At 42.7% G+C, this 15,069-nt stretch overlaps 1 protein-coding gene across 3 annotated transcripts in view; it reads left to right on the forward strand.

Annotated features, from left to right (window-relative positions):
- The window catches only part of EBF1 (EBF transcription factor 1), a 376,276-nt gene that overhangs the window by 344,088 nt on the left and 17,119 nt on the right, over positions 1 to 15,069 (forward strand). For all 3 annotated transcript variants that reach the window (XM_054568111.1, XM_054568112.1, XM_054568113.1), the window contains exon 12: positions 14,316 to 14,381. In XM_054568111.1, coding sequence (XP_054424086.1) covers positions 14,316 to 14,381 — 66 coding nt within the window. The remainder of the gene's footprint in view (positions 1 to 14,315; positions 14,382 to 15,069) is intronic.

Genomic DNA, 15,069 nt, shown 5'->3' on the forward strand with positions numbered 1-15,069 from the left:
TGAAGGTTGACTCTTCTTATAATGTCGAGGTGAGGGGGATGGGGACTGTGGTCAGTCAGAAGCTCAGAGGTGCTGAAATGCATAATGCTATCCAGACACATTGAGCAAGGGGCTCTCTCTGTGTTGCAGGCCAGAGGTGTCCCCTCCCCGTCCAGCCTGCTGGTTGTCTTCCGCAGCAGTCAGCGAGCATTAGCGCAAAGGCAGTGAGTGACGGGAGACCCCGAGTTAGCAGTGGATCCCGGGGGACAAGTAACGTTTAATTAATGCCTACTGTGTGCCCAGCATGGCTTTATCAAGGTTTTTGACAAACACCAAGGCCAAGAAGGAGAGTTTTCAGGTCACACAGACGTGGATTTTACAAACCAGGCCGACCACCCAGTGCTCTTGACTCAACCTTCCCAGCCTAGGTTTTCTCTTTCGTTGAAGCAGCTGCCCAGTGCTACTGGGCATTAATATGTAATTTATGCAAAGGGATCTCTCTGGCATTTAGCAAGATGTCAGTCAGCGGGGGCTACAAATGCCTGCACCGGGGGCGCCGCCCATTTCAGAAGAGCCAGGGTTCCCAGAGGGCTGGTGACTTGCTGCAGCTTCTCGGCCAGCATGTAGAAAACAGATTCGAACCCAGGTCTTCAGGGCCGTTATTCCCATGCACAGAGCTCCCTCTTTCCCCTTGCGTCTCACACCCACGTGAGTCCGCCGTGAGGGGCTGGCGCTGGTCTCTCCCCTGCCCCTCACCTGCACCCCCCCCACTCAGACTCTCTCCATTCTCTACTTCCCCACCGAGGGGGGTGGCATGGGGACCTCCACAGGGCAAACATGTTTTTTCTCCAAGAGCCGGTCCGTCTTTCGGAGAAAATAAAGCAGTTTGAGAAAAGTAACAAAGGCGGCATTTGTGTATTTTGCTTTATGGAGCTGAAAATATCTGGTAAATTGATCCAGTGGGAGTAATAAATACACATTACTTTATCTTGTTCTTCATGTCCTATACCCCTGAGCCTTGATGGAACAACAGCACTTAATAGACTTAAAAAAGAGTAATTACACTCATTGGTGGTGTGATTTTTCAGCCCTCCCAGCCCTGCCTGACCTTCTAATTTAGCTCACCGTGTCTAACTAATGCATTTATATTCATCTTTTATGAAGCATGTATAGTACAGAATTGACTTTAGAGCCTTTTTCGAGCTGCCCTCCCAGGTCTCCAGTCTGGTTAGCGTGCGGAGGGGAAGCGCTCCATCTCCATACGTTCGCTTGTACAGGTAACGTGTGTACCTGGCTCGCAGCGTTTTTTTTATCCTTTATGAAACATAATAAAAAGTATTTATTATATTTTTACTTTAAAGCTTTTATACATTCTAGCATTATTTACAGCTAAACATGCAGGCAAAAGATGCGAGTGTTTTTAAAATGATTACTGTTAATGTTTCTGCTTGTCAGAAGTGCTTAAATTTTCCTGCACTTTGTCTAAAAACTTAGTACTGTTGCCTTTTAAGAACAACACATTTAAAAGATCTTGCAAGTCAGATTTGCAAACACTGCTGACAGTTTGTGATGAATGATATTGCAAAATTTGCAAGATGTTTGTCATTTCGCACAGCCGAAATATTAAGGAATGGATTAGGAAATGCGAAACCCCCTATGGAAAACAACCATCCCAAACAAAACCCAAAAGAAACCTCAACCAAACCTTGAACCGGGAGCACGCACAGCAGAATGAATCTCTCACCCGGGCCTGCTCTCCCAACTTCCCACTCAGCCAGTGGAACCCAATTGTTCTCAGTGCATTTTCTCTCACCATATGGTCTCCTCATTACCATACACTAAGAGTCCATATGGGAAACTTGTGAAATGAACTGTATTCATTTCAACTGCCAGATGAGCAGCCTTTTGCTTTGCAAGCTTAGCTTAAGTCATCTGCTGTCTTCGTGTTGTTATGGCAACACGGCACCAATAAAAAATTCTAATCTACTGTAAGTGATCACAGTATTTTAAGTGCTTGCCTATAACGGCCCTCAAAGGGGAGGACAGGGGAGGACAGAGGAGGAGTTATATTTGTCCAAGGACCAAAGGGTTGCTCTTCATTCCAGCAGGTGTCAGTGAAGACGCTGGGGAGATGCAGGGGGAGGGGCCGGAGTAGCCGGGTAGTAGATGCGGGCGGTAAGGAAGGTGGATTGCAGAGGGATGGATGGTAGTGAGGATGGACTGTCGACCCTTTGGTGGGTCTAGAAAAACCCTGAATGTCAAAACCGTAGTTCTTCTGGCAGACACGGTACTATGCCGGTGCGGTGTGGACCGAATAAAACTCACAGTCTGAACTGCACAGGCAGCAGGTCCCTGTGGAAGCATCTCCTTCATTGGCACACGGGGAAATCTCAGTCTCCACTACCCTGCTCTTCCTGCACATGGGAATCAGTCATTGCCAACACCATGCTAATTGAGAGTACCTTAAAGTAATGGAAGCAGGCAGCAACATCCTTAAATGTAAATCATTTTCACCTCCGCAGGCCACATGATATGTTGCATCTCTGTCGCTCTATCTGTATTGAAAGTGAATGTTTATAGTCTCAGTTCATCAGTTCACATTAGCCTCATGCTGAATATTTAAACACAGAACAATTTGAACACACCATGGAGGAAGACAGTGACTGCACTTTCATTTGGAACAGCAAGGGCTCATCTAATAATAATTTAGTAAATCAGCCATTTAGTGGCTCGGTTGTGCACTGCATTGTGCCAAATATTATTCAGTTCAACTGTACACTCACAGAATTGAAATTTAGACTCCAGTCGCAGGCACTGTGTTTGCTCAATGGAGAGACGAGACCCCAAACCACCCTCCCTAAAGAGCGTTCGTGTTTAGCGATTTATCATAAATACAGAGCTGGGGCAAAATGAAACTGGAGTTGGCTGTATACAATGTATTCTAATTATGCTTTTATTGTTTTAGTCTTTATGCAAAGACTATCAGTAATTCAAAACCTGCAGTTGCACCAGTGAAAATACAAATAAGAAATCTTTGCATAACCACATTGCCTGTTAGCAGAAAAGGAATGACTAAGGATTTCAGAAAAGGCTAAAGAAAGACCCTACATCTTTATTTTCCCCACTGTGACACTGGCCACTCTCATCTTAGCCACTGATTTATTTTTTTAATTTGAAGAAACTCTTACCATTATATCCAGGAACCAAAGTGACTCAAACAAACAAACAAACAAACAAACAAACAAAAAAACCCAACAAAAAACACAGACACAAAAGCATATTATATGGTATAGTCAACTCTTAGACAAAGCATGCTTTTAAAAATCGAACAATTTCTTTTTAACTTTTCTATTACAGTTTACATTCTATATTATTTTATATTAATTTGAGGTGTACAGCATGGTGGTCAGACAGTCACATACTTTACCAAGTGGTCCCCCTGCTAACTCAACGCCCACCTGGCACCACGCATAGTTATTTCAACATCGTTGGCCATATTCTATATGTTGTGCATTATTACATTCCTGTGACTATTCTGTAACCACCAGTTTGTGCTCCTCAATCCCTTTACCTCTATCACCCAGTCCCCCAACCCTTCTCCGGTCTGGCAACCCCATCAGTTTCTTCTCTGCCTCTACGAGTGTTTTTCTGTTTTGTTTATTTTGTTCTTTAGATTCTACATAGGAGTGAAATCATCGGGTACTTGTCTTTCTCGGTCTGACCTAATTCACTTAGCATAATACCCTTGAAATTCTTTTCAAAATTTCATGTTGTTGGAAATTCTTTTTAACGGTTGAGTGGTATTGTATCATATATGTGCACCACTTTTTATTTATCTACAAATCTCTTGATGGGCACCTGGACTGGTTCTTTATCTTGGATATAGTAAATCATGCTGTGATGAACATAGGGATGCATATATTTTTTCAAATTAGTGTTTTGGCTTTCTTTGGCTATATACCCAGAAGTGGAGTTGCTGGTTCATAAGGCAGTTCCAATTCTTAATTTTGTTTGAGGAGCCTCCGTACTGTTTTCAGTGGTGACTGCACCAGCCTGCATTCCCACCAACAGTGCATGAGGGCTCCCTTTTCTCCAGATCCTCGCCGACACTTGCAGTTTGTTGATTTATTGATGATGGCCACTCTGACAGGTGGGAGGTGATATCTCATTGTGGTTTTACTTTGCATTTTTCTGATGATTAGTGATACTGAGCATCTTTTCGTATGTCCTATTGGCCATCTGTATGTCCTCTTTGGAGAAGTTTCTATTCAGGTCCTCTGCCCATTTTTTAAATTGGATTGTTTGTTTGTTTGGTATTGAGTTGTATGAGTTCTTTATGAATTTTGAATTTTAACCCCTTAGGGGATGTATCGTTGACAAATGTCTTTTTCCGTTCAGTAGGTTGCATTTTCATTTTGTTGATGGTTTCCTTTGCTGTGCAAAGACTTTTTAGTTTGATGTAGTTCCATTTGTTTATTTTTTCTTTCATTTCCCTTGCCCAAGGACATATATCAGAAAAAAAATATTGCTAAGAGGAATGTCAGAGGTTTTACTGCCTATGTTTTCTTCTAGGAGTTTTATGGTTTCAAGTCTTACGTTTAAGTCTTTAATCCATTTTGAGTTATTCTTGTGTTTATTCTTGTGTGTGGTGTAAGAAGGTGGTCCAGCTTCATTTTTCTGCATCTATCTGCCCAACTTTCCCAGCACCATTTATGGAATAGACTGTAAGACAAAGCACACTTGAGTTTGAGTCTAAAAAACTTTGTCTCTGCATCCTCATCAAAAACATGGACTACGCAATGCAGTACATTTTCTGCATCTCTCCTCCTGATCTACCAGAAAACTTACAGGCAAATTCCACTTCACTGTTTTGAGAATATACAAAGTTTAGGGACTTGGTGTACTTTACTGCTTCTTTTATCATGGGAGTTCAGCCTAGATCCATGCACCCCTGAAATTACATATAGAATTGTGTGTGTGTGTGTGTGTGTGTGTGTGTGTGTGTGTGTTGGGCACATACATGCATGTATTATTTTTCTGAGGAGGGAGATTATAGCTTCAGTTAAAAAGCCCAGTACCCCAACAAGAGTTATAATCCCGACGTTTTTGATAATTTATTTTATCTTTGACTGACTGACTTGGCAGTAAGTTATTCTGCTTGTTGTTATTGTGTCATGCCCACCTTAGAGACGAGGAAACCAAGGCTCAGAAGAGACAAGTAACCTGCTCAAGCCGACACAGCTGGTGGACGAAGGTTTCCTACCTCACCAGGCTTCTTCGCCATTTGCCCATCCAGGATCTTTCACGGTCTTGCCGATACCATGGCAAGCAGCACTCGAGGCACATGGCACGCATTGACTTTAAGAATGTATGACATGTGTCCAAGTGCTCGGGAACTCCTGGAATTAAGGAAAGGGAATTTTAAGAAAAAAAGGCAATTTTGCACACCAGTCTTAAAAAAAATCCCTCTGCCAGAGGGAACGGGGAACTAATAGCAGACGAGGGTTACCTTACAAATGGCTGAACCAGGCAGGAGTGGCAGCAAGAATTTTAAATGCACACATACGAACCTTGGGAATAATTCATTTTCTCTTTAGCTGCACAGTCATTGTTGTAGGGACTTGTAATAACAGTTTACTCCAATAGCTTAACTCGGGAACCTCTTTCAAGTTCTTTTTTAGCACTGAGATCTTAATGAGGGGGACTATTAGTTGAACCTATGTCATATCACACCCCACGTGAAAGAGCATTGAATATAATTACTCACTAGTTCATGAAGTCACAGGAGGAAAAAGGGCTAAATCGTGTCTGTCTCCCAGCCACGCAGTGTCCTCTTACAGACCGAAGGCCTTAGAAACACAGATGCTAGGAGGTCTTCAGATTTCCGCAGTCTTCTGAGCCTTGAGCAACGCTTCAATGAAGCACCGGAGTAATAAGAACTGAGCCCCAGTGGTCTTGGGGCAGTGGGTTTTAATTGCAGTTATAGTCAGGACCATCTGTAAAAGCCTTGGAATCATCCTTTACAGATACATTTGTCTGGAGGTCCATATAATAACATGATGTTCAACAATTTTAGAAGCAAAGCACAACTATATTTTTGCTTCCCTGAGACAGCTTTAAAGGACAGCATAGTTCCAGCACGGACAGGTCACTTACTCAAGTTTAAATATATGTACTTGTCCAAACTTGTAAATGTACACTTACATTTGTACACACATGCCCGACACACGTACATAGACATATGCAGACATACATGACAATAAATCTCTTCGTTTACTCAGTGGTCCTTTTACTTTCAGACCAGATATTTATTCTCCTCCCACCAGAAGGAAAGGGAAGCTGCAGCCAAGAGACAAAGAGAAACAGAAGTAGTTAATATTTGGCTTTCGTGTTTCTAAGAGCCCAGGCCTTGGTGACTTAAAAGGTTTTCAAGGGCGATGTTGACTCTAGGCCGTTTTTATTTCGTGCGTTCACTTTACAGCCTGGCCCTGAAAAAGGTGCCTCTGTCCGTAGCCTTCGCTTGAAGCAGAGACTTTTATCCTGATCAGAAAGCCGATTTCCAAGGCCACTCAGCAGGACCTAACCCAGAGCGTTGGTCTGAAACCAGTACAATGAATTGGAATCAGAAGAGCCAGCGAGAGGTTACCAGGTTCAGCTCTGTACCTCCAAGCAGGTCGTGTTCACAAGGGTGCAGACACCATTTTTCACTGTATTTGTGGCGGGAAGCGCCCCAGGCCCCCATTCACCAATTACCATGACACCGTTTCGAAGAGAACGCCAGGAGGCCAAAAAGAGGGGGAAAGCCATTGTCGTAACTCTTCTCAGGCATACCTGGTTTCACAATTTATACTTAACTGCTGACACTTGAAAAGTCGAACATTTTGGTAAAATGCATCAAGCTGTAATGTTTCTTTTATGAGATCCCCTTGCAGGAGAGGGGGGTGTGGCCCCGGTAGAGACCGAGCTCCGTTATCCATCACAGTAAAGTCAGCTGTCCCAGTGGCTTCTCAGGGGTCACGCGATCGAACCAACGGCTCTTACAACTATATTATTGCTTACGGAACAGTAATTGAGGCACCAGATAAAAATTACCTGGTCTAATAGGCAGCGAACAATTTTCACTCAATAAAATTATAAGCCGAATCATTCATTTCATAACACTCTGGCTAATTTATTTGTTGACCTTTTAATATCCATAGCTCTTCAGTGGTATTAACTGCAACTCAGACAAAATCTCTTGTTCATTTCACTTTCATTGATTTTTTTCTTCCATTGAGGCAATAACAGCTGCTTGAAAACAGCCTTTTTCTTTCCACTGTAAAAGTCAATCATGTAAGTTAGCATGTCTTACGTTGCTATAGCCACGTTAGCTTACAACCAACTTTAATTTCATGTGATTCAGGGGTTTTCGATACCATGGTGGTAACAAAGGCAAAGCTTTCTGAGGGGCCTCCAGCCTGATGATACATAATAATAAGTTTGAGAAGTAAAGGGCTCTCATCTAACCTGAACGAGATAGCAACTTTAGAATTACGGGAGCTGGAGAAGTAACCCTTGCATTTACTTTAGACTAGACTAGCATGCTTTCAATGCCTCTTGTATTAGTACCAGTAGACCCCTTCCAAATATTTAATTCCTGTGTTCTGGAAATTTCTGCAGATTTTGATTGCGGTTTGAATTTTATTTTTCTTTAAAGGCTGTGGGCGATGAGTGTGCTCTAGAATATTCAGTATGTTTCGGCTAAAGCTTCTTACATAATAAAATACCCGGAAGTCTTTAGCATGCAGGGTTGTAAAATATAATTGTTACACATTTGCCACTTTATGCCTCCCTAGAAACAACCACTTGCTACCTACCCCTTGTCTAGGCTCTCCCTTTCCATTTCAATTCACTCTGAAGTGGTCTTTAGCCATAATGAGAATGCCCCTTTCAACAGAAACATGTTTAATTATATCCACGCTAAGTGTAAATGGCTCTTCTCAGTCACAGGGCTTCTGAGTAAAGAGTGTTCAAAGCATGACACTAAAGGTTTCTAATGATCTCTGCGGCCAGCTCTATTTCAAGTTCATATTACCAGAAAAATGAAAAATTTGAGGAATGTCTCAGAGGATCGGAAACTAAACAGTGCTCAAGTATTATTTTGGTTTGTTTTACTCTGTCTCTCACTGCCCTCATTATGTGATTTTTTAGAATGCAAAGTCTACCATTGTGGAATTTTCCATTTGGCTGAATAAACACAAAGGAAGTTGGGATGTAAAACTACCCTCCGCAGAAATACCTCTCGGTACAACTAGTAGTTATTGCTTTGTGCAGCCAGCTCGGTGGGGAGTGGGCAATTCCAATAAATGCTTTGGCTTTCGGGATTTCCAATCGAGAGTGTCACCCAGACTTTCAGAAGTAAGCAGGGAAAGAGCCAGAGCCTAGGGACCAGTGACCCAAATGCACTGTTCAGAATTTGGATCCTACAGTAAGATCGGGAGAGAGTAGGGCAATGAAATCAATGCTGATTTCATTAGTAGATGCTTATCGTCTTTAAATCAGGAGTGATTTTGCTACCTCACTTCATTTTACATTCCTGGTATTTGCGCCTACTGCGTTTTGACTCCCCTGATAAGACAAAGCAGACTGGTGATAAATGGGTGTCAGAAAAACGTGCTATGACAGAAAAGTGTTGTTCTTCTTTCTCAGTAATCACCCAAGTCAGCTTGACTTTGATGACTGCAGTTTAGCTTCCGTTTGCTTCTACATTCTGCAAAACATTATTTCCCATTCGAGGGGGCAGAAAGCCAAGCACAGATTGTTCTTTCAAATTACTGAAGCATCCCTGGACCTTAATTTTATGAGGGAGTTCCCAGAGTCTCCAAATCAGATTCTGAAACTTGAAATTAATGTTGTGTTGGTAGATGGGCGTCCATCTGGCTTTATGAGGTGGCTTACATGAGCTCTGAAGGAGAGGAAGTTCAGGCCATCTCCCTTGCTCACCTGGGTTGGAATTACACAGAACAGTGAATTGGTTCTGTGCATGGGCTCAGTATTAGACCATTAGACAATCTTCCCCTCCCTCCTGGAGACCTAAATACGGGCAGTGAATATGAGTTTATTAGCCACAAACATGAAGTCAGGCACTGAAGAGAGGACACCCGTGGAAGGTAAATAATCCTTGGAGGTTTTACTGTCATGAAACAGAAGGAAAGATGAGTTTAACCATGTCTGTGTATCAGGCGCACTATGCCTGGCCCCCAAGCATGTACAAATACCTAAGTATTTCTAAGAGTCTAAGAGTACAGTTAATAAAAGGCTAATGTTCATCAAGACCAACCTCCTGTTGCTAGGAGCCTATAACTTGAGATAATGTCTGTATCCAACATGATTCATTATATTAATCACAAAATTAAAATGTAAGCACAAGCCAGCAGGAGTGAAAGAGTGAATTCATAAAAAAACAAACAAACAGGGAGGGCCATAAAAGCCCCCCCCCCCGCCAGTGATCAAGACTTAACCTTTGGGAATTTACATATTGGATTAAAAAGTCTGGAGCCAAATGGAGTGCCAACTTGAAGTCTTCCACTTTCATAAACCATGCCAAATATGTGACTTTGTCATTGCCCCATGTAAATTAAGCATGAACTTTTAACAATCAGTAACTATCTTCGAATAAACTCTTCAACAGGAATTCCTCAGGGCCTTTGACTTGGCAAACATGGTGCTAGCAGCTTAGAGAAGGAGAGTGAGACAGCTCCCTGGCCTTGAACTGATAGCCCAGTGTGGCAAGTGAGCGTTGACATACTCAAGATCAGGGCAAAGTGACACCACAGCACCTCCTTCTCTGCTGTGCTCGGTGGTGTGGTCAGTGCTGTTTTTCCGAGGCTGAGTAAGAGGAGGAGCCAGGATGTCAGGAAAGGTGGACTTGCTTCTGACAGAACAGTGTGATCTCCAGAAGTGCGGGCTCTGGTGTCTGACAGGCCTGAGGTCGAGTCCCCGCTCAGCCACTCGTCAGCTGTGTGAACTCAGGGAAAGCTGGCAGGCCTCTCTGAGCCTCAGTTTCCTCATCTGCCAAATGGTGGTGCAGACAATACCTTAAGAGACTCTCTGTGAAGACTGACTGCATTGATGTCCCACGGTCTATATACCATAGTTATCTTCATTATTATACCACCGCCACCAACTCGAGAGGGTGAAAGGGAATTTCCAGGATTGAAGCTAGTATTCCAAATAATGGAAAGGCAGAAGGAGTGAATGTATGGAGAAAGGAAGGAGCCTGACATTTTACTTCTGGCCTGGGAAGAACTGGCTAGACCAGAAGAGAGAGCAGTTCTTCCTGTGCGCAGGGTGATAGCTTGGATAAGGAGGGTAGGACCAGATAGGGGAGATCTTCAGTAATCACAGTAGAACCCTGAGCCTTGACCCTGGGCGGACAGCATGGCTTGAAAGGTGTTGGAGATCATGTCTGTGTGTGGCCATGGGGCAATGGGAAACTCAAAAATTATTTGCTAATTGATTGGGCTGCAGCACAGGAAGTAGAGCTGACTCTTCCCTCTGTATTTGTACTTTCTCAGCATTTTTACTATAAAGGTTCCAAAACAAAAGACCCAGAACAGTGACACTGGGACTGTTCCTTGGAACTCGTTTGTCCTTCAGTCTTCTCGGTGTTTCTGTAAACTCAACCCAGAGTTCATACGGTGTATCTGGTTTTTCCTTCAGACCCCCATTCACATAGTTACCGACTGATGGTCACGGCCAGACAGGTGAAACCAGGCTTTAATTGGGAGAGGAAATAAATCAGTGAAACATTGTTGTTTTTAAGGAGTAAACATTTTTTGGTTTCTTTGATAGAGAAGAGATCCAAGGCCATGAAAAGAAAAATATCTGACTCAGGATGTAGATTGAGAACGAGCACTAGCTCTGTAAGGAGGCCCTCCGGCTTTTCAGTATTCGGGGTACTAATATTTGTCTTCTTAATTCCCCCATGGGATTTTTTTTTTAAATCCAAGGATAGGATTAATTATCTTGGAAGAATCTAATCTGTACCCTCATGTTTTAAACTGCAAGCAGGGAGACGTTTTAAACATTATGAAAAGAGGAGGAAATCTCTCTTGACAAATAAATGCCTTGAAAAATTAGATATTAGTACTAGTCAAGTGCTCTTTCTTTTCAGAAATATTAAAATTGCATATCAGAGTGGAAGGAGCCTTATACTATGCTCCCTTCTAATGCCACAAAACATAAGACTTTAGGAACAATTTCAGAGACAAAAGATTATATGAAACATCCAGCTCTTCCCCTTATGGGAAATTTCTTTCTTTCTTTTTTTTTTCTTTCCACATCCCAGGCTCAATCATTTCCTAATGTGAAATTACAGATTTTTCAAATTACCATATAAAACTGCAAAAAAATTACACTTGTGACCATAGGAAAGATAGCATACACTATCAATTTGATTTTAAAAGGCATACATCTTTTATACTACCTGTCATTTTTATAATGCCTTTTACAAATTTAATCAATACATTTTAACATTCTATATACTTTAAGTGCAATATACAATAAATATTCAAGTTTCATCTTAAACATGCTTTAGCCTTTAAATTGTTAAAACTGCAGTGCCCTTTCAATCTACTTACATAATGTCATAAAATATACATTTCAAGGTAAATGAAGTCAGCTACTTCAATTTAGTCCCTCAAACTGGTAGTAAATGAGAGGTTAACACTATGGTGCCAAACCCATTATTGAGTAAATTTAGCACCTTGGACAGCTCTGTAAAATCTTTATTGCTTTCCTGACCTGCTCGTCATGTTCTGTCTGTGTGTTCAGTGGCTCTCAGCTCTGATTGAAAGGCAATATATTAGATCCCCAACACAAACACGCTTGGGGGCTAGTTCACTGGGAGCGTAATGACATGGAGGTGAGAGCAATTTTCTGGTCACCGATATCCAAGCACCTTGCAGGTCTGTTGCACTACCTCATAGAGGACCCAGGCATTTCCTTTCTCCTTCCCATCTGCGGAAATAACTAATAGAGCTGAATCATATTGGCAAAGCAGAACCAAACGTGGGCTCTCTGGTAAACCCCAAAGTTGATACTGTAGGGGAAGACATTTTGAAATGGGGGAGATAACCTGAGGGCATCACTCTGCTCAGGTGTGAAGTGGTGCTGGGCAGGTGACCCCCTGATGGCCACGTGCCTGGTGGGAAAGCGTGGATCAAGGAAGGAGTCAACGTTAGGAAACAAGATTCAAGGGTGTCATTTTCAAAGGATTAGTGGTGACCAGGGCTCTCGGTATCAAAAGAAGGAGAAAAAGAAACAAGTGGATGAAGTCATTGCAATGCCTTATCACTGAAAAATGTGTGAGATTAAAATGTATAGCATACGTAGGTAGCTGGAACTTTTGCAGGTTTGGACTGCAGGTTTGCAAGCGATCTTGGACTGTAGTTTGCATTTCCCTCCTCCCTGGGTCTGTGAACTTCATTAAAATACGAAGCGTTGCGCTAAGCCCTCAGTGACCGTGTTCCGGGAGTGAAGTTCATGGGTGCGGACACTGCACCTCCTCTTGCTTTGGGCAAACAGGAGACTTGCATTTTTTCCCCTCGAAACAAAAAGGAATAAAGATACTATTTCTGTCTAGCCCAAACACTGGCATAAATATTTATTTGATGAAATAAATGAACATAGGCCCAGAGAAATAAAATCTTAGTAGGTAAACTATCTTGATCCTGGTTTGTTTTCATCTTTCCTGAGAGCCAGGCAAAGCCAGGAGGTTTGAGCGAATGCGGCAGAGGCTGAACTTGATCTGGGGGTAGGGTTCAGTGTGCCCGCACCTTAGTAAATTATTAACTGCTGTGGTCAGACAATACTGCAAACTAAAAGTGGTGAATTATCTGGTAGCTTGCATTGGAAAAATAAAGAAATTATTTCAGATGTATTGATTCAAACTCCATTGATTCTATAATGCTTTCCACTCCTGCTATGAAAAATAACTGAACTGTTTTATAAATGGAGTCTGGCAGCTTAAGGCAAGCATGAGTGTTTCATAAGAACTGAAAACCCCTCTATCTCATTTTTGAATTTAGGACGTTATATATGTCACAAGTGGTTACTGCAATATGACAACTATTTTATTTTTTGTTGTGGAGAACTGAAAATTGAGAAATGCTAATATGTATCTAAAAGCTTGTCATTTCAAGAGTTGTTCCAGAATTTTTGAAGAGGCTACAGCAATGGCAAAATGAATGCAATTATGTCCCTATTTTCTGATCGGCGTCTCCAGTACATGAACATTGAACAGCACTGCTTCTTTGCGCAGAAATCTACTGTGTACAAATATTTGCACTGAAACTTCTTTTTGGCCCCCAGCAAAAAATTGTAAACATATCTTTTTGCGAGTCACCTCTGATAACCGTACACACCTCTCTGTTTGGTACGCCGACAAGCCTCCAAGTGACATGCATCGAGCTTCATTCTCCTTTTCACATTCCAGTGGAAATGGCTCTGCAGAACATTAGGGCAGAAAGAAGAGGGAATGACTGCTTTGGGTAAGAACAAAAGAAAATGACCACCGCACACACTTTTGTAGAGTGCCCTATAGTGCAAGAAACAAGCCCCAAGCTAAATCGGGAAGCCCACCTAAAGGAAAAGAGGGTGGTATTTTCTCCTCAACTGGAATGAGCAGCAGAACCCACATCCAGGAGGCGAATGAATGAGCTAATGGGGAAAATGATGAACAATACTGAAAGAGAGAAGAATTACTCTAAAAGAGTCTCCGCCAGTCATGGGAATTGGTGAGGGAGAGACCTTCCGTAAGAGCCTTTGACAAACAGCGCATTTCCTCAGTGTGTGGGGGTCACTGCATCACCTCCTTAGATCACGGCTCTGCCACACAAGGGAGATTAAAAAAAAGGAGTTTAATGCTACATGTTTCTAGTAGCGGAAGATTGATTGGAAACCCCTAGAAAATGACCTGTCTGATAAGGTCATGGTTCCTGGAATAAGCAATTAAGTGCAAAATAAACACATCTTAGGGATTCATAACATGCACTGAATGGCATCGATTGTAGCCGTCTAGTAAATGACCTCGCAATTGTATTCGGCAATAAACATATGAGTGCTTCGTCGTGCCTATGGCGGGCGATGGAGGGGCGTATTTTATCTTGCGGCACCAATGATGCGCACCTTTGACTGGATTAAGTGTGTGTGTGAGCAGGGATAAATTGGTGATTTAACGCCATTCCGGGGTTAAGCAGTGCCTTGGCAAAGTGTGGCCGGAACTGCAGCGTGGTCATGGGAAGGACAACCTGCCTCCTTCACTCAGAGGGCTGTTCCTGTTTTTCTCTTGACAGGAGGTCATCCTCAAAAGGGCCGCGGACCTGGTGGAGGCGCTGTATGGGATGCCACACAACAACCAGGTGAGCGTGTGGGGTCTCGAACCTGCGCGGGCTCCTGCGCTCGACTGAGGATCTCAGATTCCTTAGTGCGGTGCAAAAGCATGAAAAATAGAAAAGCCGCTCATGTGAGTTCAGAGTTTAAGTCATGCAGATTTGCAAAGTTATTCAATTTTCTCTCTTCTTTTGTAAATATTTTATTGCCTTTTCTACAGGATCATTTTCCTTAAGAAATCTTCTGGGGGAACATACTTCATCATGGAAGAAGAGAGTTACTCATGTTTTATTTTATTCCTCTCAGGTTTTGAAGCAAATTGAGGAGGAGAAAGGGGGTTTAATTTATTCCCCTAAAAAGCATAACAATATCGGAATATAGTTCCCTGCTTCTCTTTCCTAGAGCACGTCCACGTGTATGCCAGGTGCTCAGGAAACTAGTGTGACAAATTACTCCTTTCTTTGTATCACCTGAGCCAATGTCCAGAGGACACGGTCTCACCAATACTCAGGGACACAAACAGTTTTCTACAGCCTGTCCCTGACTTCAGCAGGAGAGATGAGTCGCAGCACCTGTGTGTGGAGGGGAGAGCGGGGGGCTATCCCAGAGTTCCTGGGTGTCGCAGGTAGGGAAGGAACACCCCATGGTGCTGTCCTTTACCGCGGGGCGGTCAGGAGGAAAAGCTTCAATAATGGGCTTCCAAAGTCAGACAAACAG

This window comes from Pteronotus mesoamericanus, unplaced genomic scaffold (assembly GCF_021234165.1).
Source record: "Pteronotus mesoamericanus isolate MK-2021 breed Mesoamerican mustached bat unplaced genomic scaffold, CSHL_Meso_final contig_2, whole genome shotgun sequence".
Taxonomy (NCBI): domain Eukaryota; kingdom Metazoa; phylum Chordata; class Mammalia; order Chiroptera; family Mormoopidae; genus Pteronotus; species Pteronotus mesoamericanus.